Source organism: Garra rufa, chromosome 16 (assembly GCF_049309525.1).
Source record: "Garra rufa chromosome 16, GarRuf1.0, whole genome shotgun sequence".
NCBI lineage: Eukaryota > Metazoa > Chordata > Actinopteri > Cypriniformes > Cyprinidae > Garra > Garra rufa.
This window is the reverse complement of record NC_133376.1, coordinates 18926823-18949199: the sequence shown is the minus strand read 5'-3', so window position 1 is coordinate 18949199 and position 22377 is coordinate 18926823. Positions and strand designations below refer to the sequence as shown.

The 22377-nt window shown below is 34.2% G+C and overlaps 1 protein-coding gene across 1 annotated transcript in view; it reads left to right on the top strand.

Annotated features, from left to right (window-relative positions):
* LOC141288094 (PDZ and LIM domain protein 7-like) overlaps positions 1 to 20260 on the top strand; it is a 30252-nt gene extending 9992 nt beyond the window's left edge. The window contains exons 7-12 of the mRNA XM_073820207.1: positions 6956 to 7017; positions 7459 to 7696; positions 10778 to 10958; positions 12732 to 12852; positions 15434 to 15549; positions 17922 to 20260. Coding sequence (XP_073676308.1) covers positions 6956 to 7017; positions 7459 to 7696; positions 10778 to 10958; positions 12732 to 12852; positions 15434 to 15549; positions 17922 to 18008 — 805 coding nt within the window. The 3' untranslated portion in view covers positions 18009 to 20260. The remainder of the gene's footprint in view (positions 1 to 6955; positions 7018 to 7458; positions 7697 to 10777; positions 10959 to 12731; positions 12853 to 15433; positions 15550 to 17921) is intronic.
* The last annotated feature ends 2117 nt before the right edge of the window (positions 20261 to 22377 follow it).

Sequence of the window (22377 nt, the reverse complement as noted above, 5' to 3'; positions counted from 1 at the left end):
AAAATGCAACCAGGAATCGAAACGAGGAATCGAAATTTTAATATTATAACAAGTATCCGATTCTTTATCTTAAGTATCCGATTCCAGAATCGGAATCGATTTTCGATTCCCAACCCTATCCATAACGCAACAGAAGTTTCGCTATCCCATAAGGCCACAAGATAAGAAGAGTCATTCGATTTCTTTTTAAAAAGAGAGTCAGTAAGATTTTTAAAAAGAAATGAATACTTTGATTTAGGAAAGGATGTCTTAATGTGATCAAAAGTGACAATAAAGACATTTATAATCGAACCTAATCGCATGACGAAAACCGCTGGGTACGCTTTGCAACATATTCGATGTGAAATGTCCACTGAGTGGCGCTAAAGAGTATTCGTTTGTTCCCCCCAAAACAGATGAACGTACATATGGTATGTTTTATGTGACGTTGGTTTTGTACATGTCACTGCATTTCTGAATTGAAATGTCAGTCGAGTGGCGCTATAACTCTAATGCTTCGTGACGTTTAAAAAAAAATTACCATGTGCACTACACTGAAACCTGCCCGATAGTATGAACAAAAGCGAATGTGGTGTAAAAACGCAATCGCAAGCATGCTGTTTTAGCTTGTTTTTTGATCTTTTAGCTCTTTCATCGTGAGTCATGTTTTTCACGGGATTCGTACCCAAGGATTTTGCATCCTAAGTCCAATTTCATGCTAGCTGAGCTACCGAGCAAGATTAAGTTTGCAAATCCTAAAAAAAATTTTTTTTTTTAATAATATTTAACAATATTAGGGGTGTGCAATAACGACAAAAAATGATATCTCTATATTTTTTGGAATTTTAATTAGACAATATTTTGCTAAGTGTGTAATGTACTGATACTTTGACAAGTTTGGAACTGTCGTCTGACTCCCAAAGCTTTTGATATTCTTCAAAAGTAACAGAAATGAACTTTTCCCAAACAAACATTGATTTACATTGATTTCTACCTTTTATAAGGCCCTTTTTTCCTAACCTAATTATATATATATATATGCATCATCTTTTGTGTCAAATTAATTTTTAAAGCCAATACATTTAAATAGTAAGACACTATCAGGCTGTTACCAATCAAGTGAAATCGGTATCAACAAAATTTGTTTGCAATGCAGAGGTGCTACAGAATCTGCATCTTTAGTAGCGTTTAGATGCAGTTACACTGTTATTAGACTGTTTAATGCCAGACATGAATGCAGTTACAGTACAAATGCATACATAATGTTTTGATGTTTTAAAAACAAAATGTTCCATAGTGATATTTCAAATGATTTTGGGGGAAAGGGAAAGGGAGTCATTGAGGGATTTATCCAATTTTTTAATTAATTCAGTTACGCAACACTGTCGTGTGTCGCTTAGAGATGCAAAACAGTTCCGCTGTAGCTTTGTTTTGAAACTATAGTCGTTCATGAAATACAGCAAAAACAGGAGCTTGTGTCTAAAAAAAGTCAATTAATATTAACCTTTTATTTGTTGGACTGTTTTATAAAATCAATATCACATTTGCAATCGTGCTGATATTATGAGAAACTGTACTCTTCGTGTGATAACAACTATATCAGATGACATAAATATAAAAGACATACAAAAGATATAAAAGTTATACAGGCGCATTTTTGCCCCCTTATCTTGAATATTAGGAGAATCCTAATTGTATTTTTTTTTTTAGAGAGCATAAGCGGCCATATTGGCGATACTCGGATGTAAACAACAGCATGGATTGCACAGTTAATGTACTACTGATATTTCACCTACCTGAACAGAAATGATAAGAACAAACACGAATGCTGTCAAGATTCATGTCCTTTTGGTCAAACGCCTTTTGTACCTCAGACAGTTTTTTTTCACTCTTCTCCTTGATTTGTTATAACATTTGGCAGTCTGTAGTACTCCAAAAAAAAATTTCCCCGGGTTTGACCGATTAGTACAGCCCAAAACATGACAATAATTGAACATTTTCTGCAGCAATAATCAGCAAAATATGCAAGTTTTGTTCGGTTCAGTGGCATTGTTTACGTTCAGTGCCGCCAATATGGCCCATTGATTGACTAAATCACAGAATGCAAGTGTGAACTCTAAATGCGCATGAGCAGTATCTGTGTACTCTGGATGTGGTTTTGTTTGGTTTTTGCGATATACTCGATAACGTTAAATCACATATCATTTAAACAACAATATATCTCACGCCACTGTGTTTTTACTGTTTTTAATCAAATAAATACAGCTTTGGTGAGCATAAGACAAAAAATCGAGCCCCAAACATTTGATTATTAGTGAATAAGTGTTATAAAATAAGTTTTTGCCTTCAAATGTGTATTTCAATTTTAAAGACAATGAATATTCAAGTTGAAATTTGAATTCCACAGCCCTGATACTTAAAACACTCTGCACATCTATGAAAGTACAAGAATTTGGACACAGCCCAGCTGTGCTTTCGGAAATGCACTTTCCTATATTCCTACTCGATTTCATACTGAATAATTTCTTTCCACACCCTTAAAAAGGCATCTTGTGCATTGCTTTCCATCAAAACTCACTCTCTTGTGTGCAAACGCCCTTAAAACTTTTGGCTCATTAGATTGTGCTGCCAGTAAGCGTGTAGCTAGTACTCTCAGCTCCAAATCCATTTAGCAGGTTTTTCATTAAAATGAAAAAAAGAAATTGTGGGGGAAAAAAGTCTGCAGATTCTGTCTGGGCCTGGTTATGTACAGAATTTTTCTGAATTCATCACCACTTGCATCTTTTCTTCTTTACGTCCTGTTCTTTTGTCTTTGTATGTGCTGGCATGTCTTTCTCTGCTTCTGTTTTGTTCTCACTGCTCTCCTAATTTCTTGTCCTCTGTCGTGCACTGAATGGCAGGGAAAAGTTCCTCTCTGAGATTCAGAGTCCCCGCTATGCCAGGCTGAGAGACTGGCATCACGAGAGATCCGCCCGTGCCCTCAACATCAAGTCCTGAGCGCTCTGCCTCCCGGGCATCAGAAGGCCGAGGTGGCTGAGATGCAGCCGCGCTAGATACAAATGCACCACCGCAACATGGGTGAAGCTATGGGTGAACATCGACCCCAGCTATACCAGGACAAAAATAAAAAAGGGGATTGGGGGGGGTTGTCAAGTTAATGGAAAAAAAGTAAAAAACACAAGTTAAAAATAGCAAAAAACAAATGTGAGAAGAAATGCAAGCATAGTCGGAAAAACCATGCAAACTGAGCCCTACAGTCAAGTTCCCGTTAGGAATATCTGAATGCTGTTGGTGTGACATAGTCTCTTTCAAGTGGTAACGTTTCTACAAACTGATAATCATGTTATTTTATTGTTATTATTTTTGTGGTTGTTCAGAGGAGTTATCCATCACGGGACTGTTACTATTGCTCTTTCTTTCGTTCTGATTGTGTTGTGTAGCCCCCCTTGTGATTTTTCTCTCAACTTTCTTTCTCCTTTATATTTCATTCTCTCTCTCTCTTTTCTTTTCCTGACTGTAATTTAGCATAATTCACTATTATGATGTCATCTGATCGCTCTTCCTCTGGTTCTGTCTCCACTAAGATAAAAGAATCTGTTGACTCATGTCTCTGAGTACATAAAACATTGTGAAACACTCGGCTGTCCTCCTTTATTTTCTTCAAGCTATGCTTGTTCTCTTTTCTTCATTTCAACATTTTTAGCTTTTTATGCACTGCTGTTGTCTAGTGTTTTTTGGAGAAGTGATGATAAAAATAACTGAGCTTTTTAAATTGTGTTATTTAATTCACCCCAGGCCAATTTAGCCTGGTTTAAATAGCTTTTTTTGCAGATAGATTATGTAGGGAAATACGTTTTTTGTTATTAATTCCTTTTTTCCCATTTTAATTTTTCTAGACTGTTTAAATGGTTAAATAAAAAGTATGTCTAATTAATTGAAACCATGAAACATACTCAATTTAACAGCAATTTATTAAAAGTAAAAAAAAAATCTCAAATTCAGTTTTAATTTTAGCAAATTCTGTGTTTTCCATTTAATTTTCTGGATTTCATTAGTTTCATTAAACTTTAATAATCAAAAGTATTTTGAATTAACTGATTTTAGTTTTGATATATTTATTAATATGCAGTTGGGGGAATAGTTCACCAAGAAATTAACATTTTTCTGACAGTTTTCTCACTCTTAGGCCATCCAAGATGTAGATGAGTTTCTTAGTCAGACCATGTTTGGATAAATGTAGCATTACATCATTTTACTCACCAACGGATGCTCTGCAGTGAATGGGTGCCGTCAGAATGAGAGGCCAAATAGCTGATAAAAACATTACAATAATCCACAAGTAATCCACACAACCCCAGTCCATCAGTTAATCTGATGATTAATCTTGTGAAGGGAAAAGCTGTGTTTGTAAGAAACAAATCCATCCAGACTTTTTTTCCCCCTTAAATTCAGTTTTATTTTGACCAAATTCCTTATTTTCTAATAATTTTCTGGATTCCATTTTAATGGTTTCATTAAACTTTAATAATCAAAAGTATCTCTATTTAATTGATTTTTTGAAAAAAATAATAATAATTATATATATATATCATATATATAATTTTTTTATATATATCATATATATAATTTTTTTTTTTTTCAGATATACTGTTATTTACATTTTTTGGTAAATACATTCTTGTAAATAATTTTTCTGGTAAATGTTTTAATAGTAATAATTGTAGTAGTAGTAGTTATAGAAGCCTGTTTGCGCAAGTCTGACTTTTTTTCCCTCAAAATTGTGAGATATAAACTCACAATTGCGAGTTGTAAAGTCAGAACTTTGAGATATAAACTTGCAATTCTGAGAAATAAAGACGCAATTGCGTGATATAAACTCCCAACTGCAAGTTATAAAGTCAGATTTCCGAGATATAAACTCACAATTGCGAGTTTATATCTCACAATTCTGAGAAAAAAAGTCAGAATCGTGATATACAAAGTCGCAGTTGCATGGAAAACAAAGTCAGAATTGTGAGTTTATATCTTGCAATTCTGACTTGTTCGTTTATATCTCACAGTTCTGAGAAAAAAAGTCAGAATTGCCAGTTTATGTGACACAATTGTAACAAATGTAACCTCGCAATTTTGAGGAAAAAAAGAAGCAATTACCTTTTTTATTTTTTAGTTAGTGACGGAAACGGGCTTCCATAAGTAGTATCATTACATTAAGTAATATATTTTTGTCATGGTTTCTTTAAGTTAAACCAAACTTTTATTTTGATGGGTTGCTGTGAAGACCTTTAAGCTTCTGTTTGTATATGACATGATGGTAGTTTTTCTCAAAAGAAACAAGTAGTAAACGAAACTGCGCATCTGCATCATTCATTCACACAGAAACGCGCGAAACATACTGGATTCATATTTAAATAGCATTTTTGCATCTTAAATGTTCACAGATGTACATTTTTGACCTAAGTGTACTGACCTAGTTTTGATTTATTCATCCCAAATTGGGCAAATTGTGTGACAATCCGTGTTATACAGTAAATTCCACTTTAAATGGATTCCGTCCACGTATCCGCATAGGGCTCTAATTATGGATTAAGATCTTACTAGTTAAGATGACTGAATATTCCAAGCATTGCTTAGCATTACATAAACTATTGCATTTTTTAAATTGATGGAACTGTTTTATTTTGATCAAATTCTGTTGCTCCTGGATAAAATTCAGCGCAGTGCATTCTGGGATTGGCAATTTTACCTTAGATTTCATCCAAAACAAGGTGAGAAATGAGTGTAATTTTGCAGCCCACTGTTTGGAACAGACGTCCTGTTGTGGTTGTGCCTATGGTGCCTAAAAATATTGCCTAGGTGGGCAGCTCACTAGGAATTGGAATCGAACTGAAATGTTTTTCAGCCTGGGATTTGTGCAAATAAGAGATTAATTAGACATTGTTTGGAATCAGTACGCATTGATTCTAATTCCGTACAAATTTTCAGCTAGAGATTTAATCATTCTGTATATCTCGCTTCGCCCAGCTGGTATCATTTTAAACCAGTGTTTGGCAATGAAAACACAAGACAGACTTGTTTGGCTTACTCTGTTCTGATGAATGACATGTTTACGCCCAGGGAACTGCAGGACATTAATTCTTTAGAGAAGCCATCAAACATGAGAAACAACATGTACACGTAATGGCAAACACACTTCTGGAGAACTCATGACTGTGTTATTCTTGTGTGATCATGTAGTTATAATGAAATACAGGATCTGGAAATGCTTATTTAGTTCATTCAGATGATGTACGATGAAAAGCTCATAAATGCTACAGATGACTTTTTTAAGAGCAGAATGTAAGCTAAAACCACTAAATCTCAAATCTGATTTCCAAAGAGGTCCTAAGATGACAAAATTGTTTAAAATGAGACAAAAAGCACTAAAAGAAGCTAAAACAACTGTTGTTGTTGTGCCAAACTGTAATAAATTTGACCCTGGACCACAAAGTAGCACAGGTATATTTGTAACAATAGCCAACAATACATTGTATAGGTCAAAATTATAGATTTTTCTTTTATGCTAAAGATTATTAGGATAGTAAGTAAATATAATTTTCTATGAAGATATTTTGTAACTTTAAAGGCAATTTTCTTTTTTTCCGATTCCTGATTTTCAAATAGTTGTATCTCGGCCGACTATTGTCCTATCCTAACAGACAATACATCAATAGAAATCTTATTTACTCAGCTTAATAAATGATATATAAATGTCCAGGGTCACAATTTAAGCAGAAAACACCCATCCTTTATTTTAATTAGCATATAACGTCATGCCGTGAAGTAGTTTTAATCTCATCGCTTTGTTCAGGCGTCTACTTTCCGTTCAGGATGTTGATGTCAAGAGGTGGTGTTGTGTAGCTTAATAACATTTTCATTGGCTTTGGCTAAAGCTGTTTTATCATGGCATGTGTACTGAAGGGAAATTTTCTTTCTGCAGTCATGGAGTAACTCCCTGTCCTGCCAAGTCCAAGCCAGCAGACAAACCTGATGAAGTTCAAGGTAAGTACTCTCAGAACAGACAGAATAGATTGACTCTCACAGTACACACTGACTTGCTGCCCGGACTCGCTCCCACAGGGAGAACTTGTTCACAAAGGCTCAGACAGGCTTGTTGTTAATGGGAAAAGTAAGACGTAAGTGGCACTGATGTGTTTATAGTCAAAGATGATAATATGAGTCAATTATCACTCTCTTGAGATGTGATTTATATAAGCTGAATTTAACCATGAGCCTTTCCTCTCATGGTGTTAGCAATATCTCGATAGATGTTTTTGTGTTATAGGTTGGTCCCTAGATAAAAGCAAGCCATTTTAGACTACAATTGCACTTGTTTTAATAGTAGCCCATAAATGTACACACTTGTAACAGGTCTCTGTTGGCCCATAGTGAGGAAGTGCTGAAAAAATATATGTATAGAGTTTCATTGTCCTTTTTTTTTAGCTCCAGCTAAAGCACCAACGAATTCCAGTCCAGCCTGCCGGCCACCGTGGGTGACGGATCCCGGTTTCGCAGACCGTTACCATCCAGACAAGACCAGCACGGTGGTGACGCAGCACAAGCAGCCGGTCCAACCCACTCCTATGCAGAACCGCAGCTCCATCATGCAGGCAGCGCAGCAGAACCCTGCCGACTCCAGCGAGCGCACCCCGCTCTGCGCCGCGTGCAACAAGATCATTAGGTACTGCTGGAACTCTACCGCCTTTGGAGTCAAACTTCAGGACTGACTAAAGATTTGCAGTTGAAGGAATAGTTCACCCAGAAATGAACATTTACTGATAGTTTACTCACTTTCAGTCCATCCAAGATGTAGATGAGTTTCTTTCTTCGTTGGAACATGTTTCGATACATCATTTACTCACTAATACATCCTTTGCAGTGAATGGGTGCTGTCAAAATAAGAGTCCAAACAGCTGATAAAAACATCACAATAATCCACAAGTAAGCCAGTCTATCAGTTAACATCTGCTGTGTTTGTAAGAAACAAATGTGACCCTGGACTACAAAACCAGTCGTAAGTAGCAATAGCCAACAATAAATAGTATGGGCCAAAATGATCGATTTTTCTTTTATGTCAAAAATCATTAGAATATTAAGTAAAGATCATGTTCCATGAAGATATTTAGTAAATTCCCTACTGTAAATATATAAAAACTTAATTTTTGATTAGTAATATGCATTGCTGCGAACTTCATACGGACTATTTTAAAGGCGATTTTTTTTTTTTTTTGCACCCTCAGATTCCAGATTTTCAAATAGTCTCGGACAAATATTGTCTCCTAACAAACATACATCAATGAAAAGCTTATTTATTCAGCTTTCAGGTGTATTAATCTCAATTTCAGAAAATTTACTCTTATGACTGGTTTTGTGGTTCAGGGTCACAAATCCATCCAGACATTTTAACTCCAAATTAAATTAAATCAAATTAACATCAATTAAGGACAGCATCATTAATTGAGAGGCGATCCTTGTTATTTGCATACACTTCTGACTAATGGTTGGAAAACTTTTGAAACGATTAATAATACACAACTAATTCTTTAACTGGGTGAGGAAACCAACTGTAAACAGCCATTAACAGAAGCCAGAGATGCTGAAGACAAACGCAAAAAGGAGAAAATACTGTAGCAGGCAGATTAAGCTCACTTTTCACGATGCTATAAATATATGAAGTTCTAAATACTGAATTGGGGGTGAAGAATTTACATGAATGTATATCTCAGGGGAACTGACTGTCTTCAGAAAAGTTTAGATGGTATTTTCTTTCCATCTTGCATGTGTATATTGCATATTAATTTTGGTTTAAAAGCAGTGCTGCTTTGTTTGCAGCGGTAGCCAAGGAAATGCTCTATTGCTGCTGTTCCATAAGCGCCACCTGCTGTCAGAAAGTGAATTTGCGTCTCATTCAGACCATCTGCTGTTTTTTGTTTAGATGTTTTATGTAGCATAATTTCACAAAACTAAAGTCAGACCTTTCAGAACTTTTTAAATTATACAATCTAATTTACATCAAAAAGTGCTCATGCACTATGTAGCATGTTTGTTTGGATTGTGATTAAACTGCAGCATTCTGCAGTTTCATGCTTTTCATGCTTTTTGATTAATATAAAGGCACAGTCAGGGAAAAAACATGCTAACAATTTTTAAACATTTCAAAAATAGTTCTAAAACAGACATGTAGGTTGATTTTGATGTGAGAGAAAGGGAATGAAACAATGATTTGTTTGTTACAAACACACAGCTTTTCACTTTAAAAGATGTAATTGGAGTCGTGTGGATTAATTGTACATGATTGTGATGTTTTTATCAGCTGTTTGGACTCTCATTCTGATGGCACCCATTCACTGCAGAGGATACATTGAGTAAGTGATGTTAGGGATGTAACGGTATTATCAATATTGTGATATCGCGAAACGATCTCGTTTTCATCGTTGTCACATGACTGTATGAAACTGTAGGTCTTATGGGCAAAAAGTGTATTTAAAATATTTTTAAACTTATTCTAACAAATTTTTTACAATTGTGTTTTAGGTCATTATTGTATTTGTTAAACAAACTAAAACAGAAAGCACAATATGACATCAAGTTTGTTTTCGCTGCACGTTTCAAAGCGAAGCACACATTTCATGATCCGGTGTTTTCCGCACCTCAGAATGGCTCAGTTCACAGTGAATGCACTGAACTCGTTTATTGCATGTGCTGTGAGTTTAGCGCACGATTGGGAACGCAAAGCCCACCAGTTACGCTTTGTTTTCATAGCAGATGATTACAGAATTTCACTAGATTTGTAGTGAGGCATGTTTTTGTAAGATTTTCGTCAAAATAAAAGCTCTACTGCCGTTTCTATAAAAGTAAAAGACTAAAAGTGCATTATGAATTGCCAGTAGCTAGTGGTTTAAATGGGTAATGTTACTGCAGTCCAAATTGAAAATATCTCTTTCATATGTAGAAATTAGGAAAAAAGTATTGTAATTTCCCTACTGTAGTGTAAAGCAAAAATAATATACCTATGAAATATTAATTTTCATTTATTTAACAGTGCAATTGCTTTACAATATATGGCTATTACTGTCATAGGAATAACAATATAACTTTGTTGTTGTTATTATTATTATATTCTAATTTGTTTGGCTTTCTAAAACACCAGTGAGAATGTAATTTAGACTGATGCAGTATACCACAGCTAAAAAAAAAGGTTTGAGTCCACTTTAAAGTTCAGGTACAAGTCAATTTGTTTTTTTCTGACTAAAGTTTTCTTAGTTAAAATTTCTCCAAATCTGTTCTGATGAAGAACCAAACTCATTTAGATCTTAGATGGCCTGTGGGTTGGTACATTTTCAGCAAATCATTTCAGCCATTTTTTGGGTGAACTATTCCGTTGAAATCCCAAAGCTAACCACTGCAGACAGCCCAAAATACCTCCAAATCAATGATGACTATGCGCTAAATGTCATTACTTACAAAACTGAGAGAAAACATGGGGAGGGAAAAAAGGTTGTGTCAAACTTTGGAAAGCAGCAATATTTCTTAAAATACGCCGGGCACAGAAATAGTGGCATGTCCTTGGGCTTTCTGCTGTGGAGAATCAATAAGGAACGGAGAGGGTTTCTGCGTCTGACCTACTATTTCCATTAGAATGGCTTTTGCACACTGAACACTTAAGAGTGCTAAACCTAGCTGTTGATGCCCCATCTGACCCTTTCACTTCAGCACAAAAGCTTTTGTTGCAAGACTTTGTGTATGTGTGTTTGTGTTCTAGGGGACGTTACGTGGTGGCGCTTGGTCGTTCCTGGCACCCAGAGGAGTTCACGTGCTGTCAGTGTAAAAGGGTGTTGGACGAGGGGGGCTTCTTCGAGGAAAAAGGATCCATTTACTGCACCAAGTGCTACGACAACCGTTACTCACCCAACTGTGCCAAATGCAAGAAGAAGATAACTGGGGTAAATGCATTTCCTACTGCTCTGCAACATAAACACAATGCATTTTTTTTTTTAGAATAGGGTTTCACAGTGGCATCTGCACGGATCGATTCAAAGTGGTGGAATAGTTTGTAAAATCATGATTTTTTTTCAGAAAATATTTTTTTTATTCTGCATGGATGCATATAATTAGATTTTAGATGGTTATAATAGTATAAAATTTAACTGTTTAACTATTTATTCAAATAAATGCAGCATTAAGTGATAAATAGTACTGTCAACTCGATTAATCTTGATTAATCCCATCCAAAGATTTTTAATGTTTTTTTAAAGAAGTCTCTTCTGCTCACCAAGCCTGCATTTATTTGATCCAAAGTACAGCAAAAATGTATTTTAAATCGTAAAAATATTTTAAAATTTTAGTTTTTTTATTTGGATGTATTTTAAAATGTAATTTATTCCTGTGATTCCTGTGTTACTCCAGTCTTCAGTGTCATATTTAAATTTTTCTTTACAGGGCTAGTGTTTAGTAGGGCTAAATTAAATTTATTTTATTTTATTCATAATAAGATTTTTAATGTTTTTATTTTTATTTTTTTTAAGAAAAACTCTTCTGCTCATCAAGCCTGCATTTATTTGGTCCAGCAAAAACAGTAACATTTTGAAATATTTTACTATTTAAAATAAATATTTTTTTTTTTTTGATTATATTTTAAAATGCAATTTGTTCCTGTGATTTTCAGCATCATTACTTCAGTCTTCAGTGTCACACGATCCTTCAGAAATCATTCTAATACGCTGATTTGCTGTTCAAGAAACATTTTATTATTATTATTATTATTTTTATTGTCAATATTTAAAATGGTTGAGCACATTTTTTTCAGAATTCTTTAATGAATAGAACAATCCAAAAATCAGCATTTATCTAAAATAAAAAGCTTTTGTAACGTTATACACCAAACCATTCAAAAGCTTAGGAGTCATTATAATTATTTTTATTTTAAGAAATTATATAAATTAATACTTTTATTTAGCAAGGATGCTTTAAATTGATCAAAAGGGACATTTATAGTGTTACAAAATAATTCTATTTCAGATAAATGCTGTACATTAATAATAATAATAATAAATAATAATGTTTTTTTGAGCAGCAAATCAGAATATTAGAATGATTTCTGAAGGATCGTGTGACTGGAGTAATGATGCTAAAAATTCAGCTTTGAAATCACAGGAATAATTTACATTTTAACAAACATTCAAATAGAAAACAGTTGTTTTAAATAGTAAAAATATTTTAAAATTGTACAGTTTTTGCTGTACTTTGTATCAAATAAATGCAGACTTGGTGAGCAAAAGAGACTTCTTTAAGAACATTAAAAATCTTACTGTTCAAAAACTTCTGACTGGTAGTGTACATAAATATAAATATATATTACACATGCACATATATTTTTATATATATATTTTAACTGTTTGACAGTACTAATTACTAAGCATTACCAGGATTTAATCAGTATAATTCATTAAATGCAATACAAAAACTGGGAAACCAAATACAATGTAAGGTCATGTTATAATACAACAGCATAATAATATGACCTCAAAAAACAACAAAAGCTGCTGTATATTGATTCTGAATGTATGACGCTGATAAGGTATGAATAGTCCCAGTGTGGTAAAGTGTGTTTGTGTGTGAGTGAGTGAGAGTTTAAAAGTGAGAGTGGACTGATTTTCAAAGTGTGAATTCATAGATGACGTGCGCAGCTCCCTCACACCCCTCTGTCCTCTCGGCAGGAAATCATGCACGCCCTGAAGATGACCTACCACGTACAGTGCTTCCTGTGTGCCGCCTGCAAAATGCCCATCAGGAACCAGGCCTTCTACATGGAGGAGGGAGAGCCCTACTGCGAGAGAGGTGAGCGACCACGGCCCCTCTCGCACGCCCGGCCGCACATCTTATCGACAGCCCCTGCCGAGAGCCGAGCGCGGGCTCCTGCGGTGTTTAATCATTCAAATGCTGCCACTTCACTTCAGACATCAAACCTGCTCCATACCGGCCCTGCACATTGATTAGGAGCTTTGCTGAGAACTTTTATGCTTGAGAATCTACTTTAAATACGCCATTAGTGGAAAGCGCTTTGGTGCTCAATGAAACCATTAATACTGTTCTTTTTTTGGGTTATTCAAATTAGATTCAGATCACAAGACGCATTCTAACTTACTTTGACTATATTTGAGCCGGCGCCCCAGCTCAAAGGCCACTTTTTACTAACCTATTGGACATTTGACGTTTATAGGAATGATAAGAGATACAATTTAATGATAATAAGGCATCGGGAAGATTTTATAAGCCTGCTTTGAACATGCATTTTTTTTTTATTAATAGGACTATTGAGAACTATGACAGGAAATGTTGGGGTATGAGGAGTGGGAAGCATTATTTATGGAAGCATTGGATTCAAACCTGATTTATTGTTCAGACCCAATTTATTGTTATTTTTTGTTACAGTAATGATACAAGGTATCATTTATTGATAATAAGGCATCGGAACATTACAAGACTGCTTTTTTTATTTATGGGACTAGTGGGAACTATGACAGGAAATTGTGAGGTAGGAGGAGTGGGAAACATTGGATTTAGCCATCTATTTCTTTTGTTATTATTTTCATACTGTTTATTGGGAGGTCAAACCGGTTTTGTCACTTTTTTTATTTTATTGTTTATTTTATTTCATAGTTAATTTTTATTTTGCCATTTCCATGATTAGTAAAAGGTATTTTTTTATTTTATTTTATTATCATTTTTGACACTTTTATTTATGGGACTAGTTAGAATTATGACAGGAAATTATTGGGAGGAGGATTGGGAAGCATTGAATTCAAACCTGTTTTGGCAACTTTTATTTTATTTTTCCATTTACATTACTAAAAAAAGGTATTTTTTATTTTATTTTATCTTATTTATTATTTTTATTTATGGAAGCATTGGATACAAACCTGTTTTGCCAACATTTTTATTATTATTATTATTTATTATTTTGCCACTTTCATTTACAGTACTATTAAAGGGTTTTTATTTTATTATTTTTGATACTTTTTTATTTTGAAAGCGTTAGATTCTAACTTGTTTTGCCAACATTTATTTATTTAATTTTAATTTTTTTTTTATATTTTATTTTGCTGTTTTCATTTACAGGACTAGTGAAAGGTTTTTTAATTTATTTTTTTGACACTTTTTTAAATATATTTTTTATTTATGTTTTTATTTTTTTGTCTTTATTTTGCCACTTTCATTTACAGGACTAGTGAAAGGCATTTATTTTATTTTTGACACTTTTTATTTATGGGACTAGTGAGAAATATGACAGGAAATTATTGGGAGGAAGATTGGGAAGCATTAGATTCAAACCTGTTTTGCCAACGTTTATTTTATTTTTTTATTATTTATTTACAGGACTAGTGAAAGTTATTTTTTTTATTTATTTTTTTTTGCCACTTTTTGTTTATGGGACTAGTGAGAATTATGACAGAAAATTATTGGGAGGAGAAGTGGAAAGCATTGGATTCAAACATTCAAACAACATTTAGTTTAACTTTTTTTTTCTTTTGCCACTTTATATTTATATAAACTAGTTAGAATTCTAACAAGAAACTATTGGAATTCAAACCTGTTTTACCAGTATTTGTTTCTTTTTGCCACTTTCATTTAAAGGACTAGTAAGAGTTAGAACAGATTTTTGTTGGAAAGAGAAACGGAGCTCTAAATGTCCAAGTTTCTATGCAACCAAGCTCTTCTTTTGGATCTTTTGACACTTTTATTTACAGAAACGGGTGGGTAAACGTTGCAAATCAGATTCGAGAACCATGGCTTAAATTTTGAATTCAGTCATGAAATTTGCCATGTTAAGCTGTGCTTGTTCATTCATTTAGTTTCCTGAGTGGTAAAAATTTGCTAAATTCAGCCACCTTCCATGTTTAATTTATATTTACGTTGCGCTGTTAATCACATTGTCACGTTTGTTGGGCCCCTAATCTTACATAAACAGACATTAAGCTATCTGAAGGGAGTGCATGTCTTTATTATGTAAATAGGCTTGCATCGCAGTTCCGGTGCTTTACAGCTTTGAAGAGTTTTGGTCTTGTGTCAGCAGCAAGTGGGCAGCTGTTTCTGTTAGAAATAAAGAGCTAGTGTTGATAAAATAGCTGCAGTCTCAGCACCTTAAAAGGACTGTGCTTTAAACTACTTACCTTGCGTATGAGACGTAAGCCTGCCGCTTTTAAGTTTCCCGTAATGGGTAAAACCGGGGCAATCCATGTAGAAATCTGGACCGGTGTTTGTTATCACACACCGAGCATGTGAGGGCTGAGAAAACGTAATCCCTTTTCTTTTTCCTTTCGATAACGCATTTCTTTCTCATCTCGTTTTCTTCGTTTCTGACCAAGCATTTCCTCCTCGCTGTCTTAATAGGCCTTTTTCTGTTTGTTTTTCTCTGCAGACTATGAAAAGATGTTTGGTACCAAATGCCATGGCTGTGACTTCAAGATTGATGCGGGAGACCGTTTCCTGGAGGCGCTGGGCTACAGCTGGCATGACACTTGCTTTGTCTGTGCCGTAAGTCATTTTGATGCATTGGGACCTGTCCCGAAACTCCATCTTAAACTTTCTGCACCACACAACACTATCAAGAAATAGTGCCCTGGCCTCTGAGAACCCTGACATTTCTCTTTCAAATTTATGAATTGGCCATGTTTGCATGCACTTTATTAATGTCTTTATTAATGTTGTTCACAGCTTTTAGAATATTCTTCTTTCTTGTTTCTATTTCAGATAAACTAAGACATCTGTTTTATTTGATCTTGCAATTTATTTTATTTGGAATTTAAGCACTTCATTCATATTTATTCATATTGGTGCACAAAAACACAATAGATAGCAAAACTGTGTGGTGCTTTTACTCTTCTGTCTACTGATTTAGGTTCTTTAATCTTCATGAATAAAAAAGATTAGATTATGTCTCCAGAAATGTGGTTCTTTGATAGCTTGGCAGTCTGTGTCGGATAGCAATTACTTTCTTTTTTGACATTCACTGATATTAACAGTGGATATACTATATAAAACATGTTCCCATGACAGATTAATACAGGCATTCACTAGCATTCAGGTTTGTGTTAGTAAGATTTATGTTTTTGAAAGTCTCTTATGCTCAGTAAGGTTGCATTGATACTCTAAAAGCTGTAATATTGAATATTATTACAGTTTAAAATAACTGTTTTCTGTTTGAATATATTTTAAAATTTAATTTAGTCCTGTGATGCAATGCCTAGTTTTTTTAGCAGCCATTACTCCAGTCTTTAGAGTTACTTGAAAACAGTTTTTGTGGAAACAGTTATACATAACTTTTGAGTGAGTTATCTCTTTAAACAATTGTAAAAATAATGACAGGAAACTATTGGGAGGAGGAATGGGAAGAATTGGATTTAAAAATTGTTTTGCCAACATTTATTTTATTTTAATTTCATTTTTAATTTAATTTTGCCATTGTCATTTACAAGACCAGCGAGTTTTGTTTTTTTTTGTTTTTTGTTTTTTAGTATTTAATTAATATTTATTAAGACTGGTAATTTTTTTTTATTTTTTTTTTTTTGCCATTTTAATTTACAGGACTAGTAAAAGGTATGTTTTATTTTGTTATTGTATTCATTTTTTGACTTTTTTATTTATGGGACTAGTCAGAATTATAACAGGAAATTATTAGGAAGAGGAGGGGGAAGCATTGGATTCAAACCTGTTTTGCCAACATTTTATTCTATTTTATTTTATTTTGCCATTTTTGTTTACAGGACAAATAAAAGGTATTTTTAATTTAATTTAATTTTGCCAATTTCATTTACAAGACTAGTGAAAAGTATTTTTTATTTAATTTAATTTTATTTTGCCATTTTAGTTTACAGGACTAGTGAAAGGTTAATTTAATTTAATTTTGCCAATTTCATTTACAAGACTAGTGAAGGTTTTTTTTTTTTTTTTTTTTTTTTTTTCATTTCATTTTTTTGCCGTTTTCATTTACAAGACTATTTTCATTTACAGGACTAGTGAAAGTTATGTTTTACTTTTGTTATTCTATTTTTATTATTTTTTGACTTTTTTTTTTATTCATAGGGCTAGTGAGAATAATGGCAGGAGGAGGAGTTGGAAGCATTGCATTCAAACCTGTTTTGCCAACATTTTATTTTATTTTATTTTACAGGAGTAGTGAAAGATATTTTTGTTATTTAATTTTCATTTACAGGACAAGTGCAAGGTATTTTTTATTTAATTATAATTTTATTTTCGCCATTTTCATTTACAGGACTAGAGAAAAGTATTTTATATATTATTTATTTATTTATTGACAACTTTTATTAAAGTTAAGAGCTGACAATAAATTATTGGGATTTAAACCTGTTTTGCCAGTGTTATTTTTTTGCCACTTTCATTTAAAGGACTAGTGAGAGTTAGGATGATGTAATTATTTGGGAAGAGGAACATTAGATTCAATCCTGTTTTCCAACATAAGCGCCCCATCTCTAAGTGTCAACATTTGTGCTCAAACCACTGACAGCTGCTCTTCTATTTTGGATCTTTAGACACTTATTTATAGGAACAATTAGTCAGATGATATGGAACAGTTCGGGGCTCAAAAACTGAAAATTCTGTCATTAATTACTCACCCTCATGTCATTCCAAACCCGTAAGACCTTTGTTTATCTTTGGAACACAAAAGATATTTTTGATGAAATCCGAGAGATTTCTGACCCTGCATAGACAGCAACACAACTGAGACATTCAAAGCCCAGAGAGGTAGTAAAGACATTGTTAAAATAGTCCAATTTTATTGGCTTCTAGCAAGTAGAATAGTCCTGTTAAACAGTCTTTTTGCAGTAACTCCATGATTGAACAAGAGTTTGATTTCTACTCTAATCCTCTTTTTTTTATCTCCTCAGATCTGTCAGATCAATCTGGAGGGGAAGACGTTCTATTCCAAGAAGGACAAGCCATTATGTAAAAGTCACGCTTTCACTCCGGTGTGAGGCTCGGCTGTTCGTCAAGGAGGGGCCGGGACGGAGACTGGGGGGTCTATAGCTATGCCAAACAAGACCAAGTACTTTACTTGAAGCCTGTAACATATGGCTGACTGACAGAGTGATGGATATAGTAGCTCCGCTGGCTTTCACCGGCTGTTATAGCAGCTTCGATCAGCATTTACTAAGTATGTGTCATTCAGCAAAAGCACGGACCTGAATTTTCGATAGCTTGCTACAGTAAGCCGACAGACTGCCCTTAGTTTTGCTGCATTACGATGCCAGTCATTCAACTGGAAACAGCTTGTGAACTGTTAGAACCACCAATGCCAGATGTCGGAATGGATAACAAGGTATTCGGATCAAGTATTTTAGCTGTCCCTCTTCATCCCACGCCACCTCCGAAAATACACCTGCAGTATTCATAATGCTTCAGAAATCCAAAGAACTGCTTACTTTACTTTCACTTTTTCGATCTAATTGGTTCGTTTAAGTATGGGTGAATCTCACAAAACATGTCATGTTCATATTTCTATATTGCATTTAGAAAATCAAGCCATTTGTGAGAATATGATTTTTTGTGACTTTATTTCCATGACCGCTGAGCACATTTTCCCTCTACATGCCATTCTAATTACTGTAATGCAAAATAAATAAAAAAAGTGTGTAATATACAGTTGAGGTCAAAAGTTTACATCCCCCTTTCAGAATCTGCTAAATGTTAATTATTTTACTAAAATAAGAGGGATCATACAAAATGCATGTTATTGTTTATTTAGTACTGACCTGAATAAGACGTTCACATATAGTCCACAAGAGAAAATAATAGTTTTAAAAATGATCCCATTCAAAAGTTTACATATACTTGATTCTTGATACTGTTATATAAATGATCCACATCTTTTTTTTTTTTTTTTTTTTTTTTTTTTGTGATAGTTGTTCATGAGTCCCTTGTTTGTCCTGAACAGTTAAACTGCTGTTCTTCAGAAAAATCCTTCAAATCCCACAAATTATTTGGTTTTCCAGCATTTCTGTGTGTTTTAACCCTTTCCAACAATGACTGTATGATTTTGAGATCCATCTTTTCACACTGAGCACAACTGAGGGACTCATATGCAACTATTACAGAAACTATTCCATTTACCCTGATCTTCAAACTCAATAAGTTTTTACCCCCGGCTCTTAATGCATAGTTTTTTTCCTTTTGGAGCATCAATGAGCTTTTGAATCTCCTGTAATAGTTGCATATGAGTCCCTCAGTTGTCCTCAGTGTGAAAAGATCTCAAAATCACACAGTCTTTGTTGGAAAGGATTCAGATACATAAAATGCTGCAAAACCAAAGAATTTGTAGGACCTGAAGGATTTTTCTGAAGAACAGCAGGCAGGCAGTTTAACTGTTCAGGGCAAACAAGGGACTAAACTAAACAAAAAAACAGCTGTGGATCATTCAGGTAACAACACAGTATTAAGAATCAAGTGTATGTAAACTTTTGAACGGGGCCATTTTTATCAATTCAACTAAATAAGAAAATAACAGCAATTTGCATAATCCTTCTTATTTTGGTCAAATACATTTAGCAGATTCTGAAAGGGGGAATGTAAACTTTTGACCTCAACTGTAATAGTATTTGTTAAAATACTGTATGTGTGTGTATATATATATCACCTTAAAAAAACTAATTTTCCATTTTCTTGATTTAGTTTTGTTGTAAAATGTGACTTTTTGTGAGATTAGCTTCTCTCATCTGCACTCGGATGTATATTTATCATCCAAAATTCTATCTCTTGTTGCAAATAAGGACAAAGTGTTTCCCGTGTAATGAGTGAAGCAATCTTACTCGGATTGTATGGATCCATTTTGTAGGCTAAAGCATTGAGCATGTGATCTCCTCAGACAGGATCTTAAAGTGGCCCCTCAATCCTCTAGATGCTGTGCAGCCTACTTTTTTGCTCTGCCTGATTTGCTGTGCCAGGGTACTTAAGGTAATGGCAAACCACAGAGGAATAAAACGCCCCTGGCAGCTACACTGAAATACATTAGCACTGATTGCATGCGTTTCATCCTGACCCAAGCAATGGTCTCTACATGGCTTTAATACTAAATACGCCACATTCATCTGTTCTAATCAGACAGGTAGTTCTAATTACGGAAAGGCCTGTGATACCATAAAAACGTTTTGCGTTGGTGCAAATGGATCCTGCGATATTATATGGCCAGAGTCACTTTGTTCGTATTTGCTCGCTGTTATTCACTGTTATTCTGTGGCCGTTTTGGTGGTTTCTGCAAAGTGCATCTGTGCCAAAGGTGAGGGCATGGAAGGCATATTCTTAATTATGGATATCACCGATGTATGCATAATCTTATGGAGGCTACATAGCAAATACTGCCCGGAACATCTTTCCTTATCGCAATCTCATGCACTCTAATCGGAAGAAATGCAACACTCCAATATCCTGCTCTTAGATAGCTATATATATTTGAGCCAACAGCTCAATTTTTGTACTTTTTTGTATTGACAACGTGTTATGTATCAACTATCAAGTGCCTTTTTTTTTTATAGCTTTGCAGCCTTAAACTATTTTGTGTGTCATTTGGAATGATAAACTGCTGTATTCTTGTGCATATTTTCCAGAGGTTTTTAAGTCAGATGATGCAAATCATTTATAATGAAATTGTGCTAGACATTTAGTCAATAAATCACCTGCAGTCATGTTGTTGTTGTGTGCTGACTTACTGGATCATACGAATGGCAAGGTTTTCTTCATGTGTTTGATAGAATAAATCATGATTATATCTGAGAAGGGCTGTCACGATTTCTCAATAAATACTAAAAATATCTTCGACTGCAATTTGACTATGTCGGTGAAATACCAGACGAGAATCCATGAAAGGCGTTATAGAGTGTTTTCACAACACCTCATCAATCGGCCACATTGGTGTCAATGAATGTAACAATGGCACTGAACCGAATGAAACGTACATATTTTGCTGATTATTGCTGCTGAAAACGATCAATTATTTTCATGTTTGGGCTGAACTAATCGGTCAGATCAGGGAAAACATTTGGAATACTATAAACTGTCAAATGTTACAACAAATCAAGCAGAAGAGTGAAAAAAAAAACTGAGGAACAAAAGGCATTTGTGGTTGGCCAAACTGAACTAGAATGTCCAGGGCAAGAATATTGACAACATTCACGTTTGTTCTCATCATTTCCAGTCAGATAGGTGAAATATTAGCCTAATATCCTAATTATTACTGCTTGTACGTGTCTTTACCACATAAAAACTAGTTTGTTAAAATATTGTGCCCTTTCCGGCTTACTAAGCCGCGCATCCGGGTAACTGGCCAGATCGTGACACAGGTGCACTGCAGACCGTTTTCCACGGCTGCATGATATATTAAACCCATTTAATAAACCATAATGCTATTGTAAATTCACAAACGCCAATATTCAATAAATACATGCGCTTTAAATATTTACATGCGTGTAGGTTACATACGTGCGGCTCCTTGCTTCTCAAACACTTATTTAACGTTACATATGTGGATTGTCTCAAACGCCATCTCATATAGCTGTGAGTCTGTTTATTATAACGCAACGTGGGCCATTTCATCAGATTTGTAAGGTAAACGATTTATAATCTTACGCAAACACATGAGATTCATTGGCATATTTCTCAATGTACTAACTATTCATCGCGATTTCAAAATAAAAGCTCAAACCCTCACTCTTGAGTTTGATGTCCATATATTCAAGAAATTACAGTAGATGCAGCCTTCCTGTTGTACAGAAATGGCCAAATGTGAAAGATTAAATGGATGTTTTGTCATCCTTGAACAAAAAAAATTAATCGTGCTAGAAAGTGTAAAACAATGGTGCTGTAGAGAGTCATCTGAATGCATAACGTAGTTCTATTGAATAATTAACAGTTTTGTTCAATAAAACCATGATTACTTGTTTTTGATACTTTATTTGATCTAATTATTATTGCCTCATTGCTATTATATATGTATTTTTGTCTAGGTCTATTATAGTCTAGGTCTATTTGTGGGTCAAAATGATCTATTTTTCTTTTATGCCAAAATCATTAGGATATTAAGTAAAGATCATGTTCCATGAAGATATTTTGTAAATTTCCTACCATAAATATATAAAAACTTTTTTGATTAGTAATATGCATTGCTAAGAACTCTGGACAACTTTAAAAGCGATTTTCTTAATATTTAGATTTTTTTGCACCCTCAGATTCCAGATTTTCAAATAATTGTATCTCAACAAACTGATGTCCTGTCTGAACAAACCATACATCAATGTAAAGCTTATTCAATGTGTATAATAAGCTATGCACAGAGATTTGTATAAAAATACATTC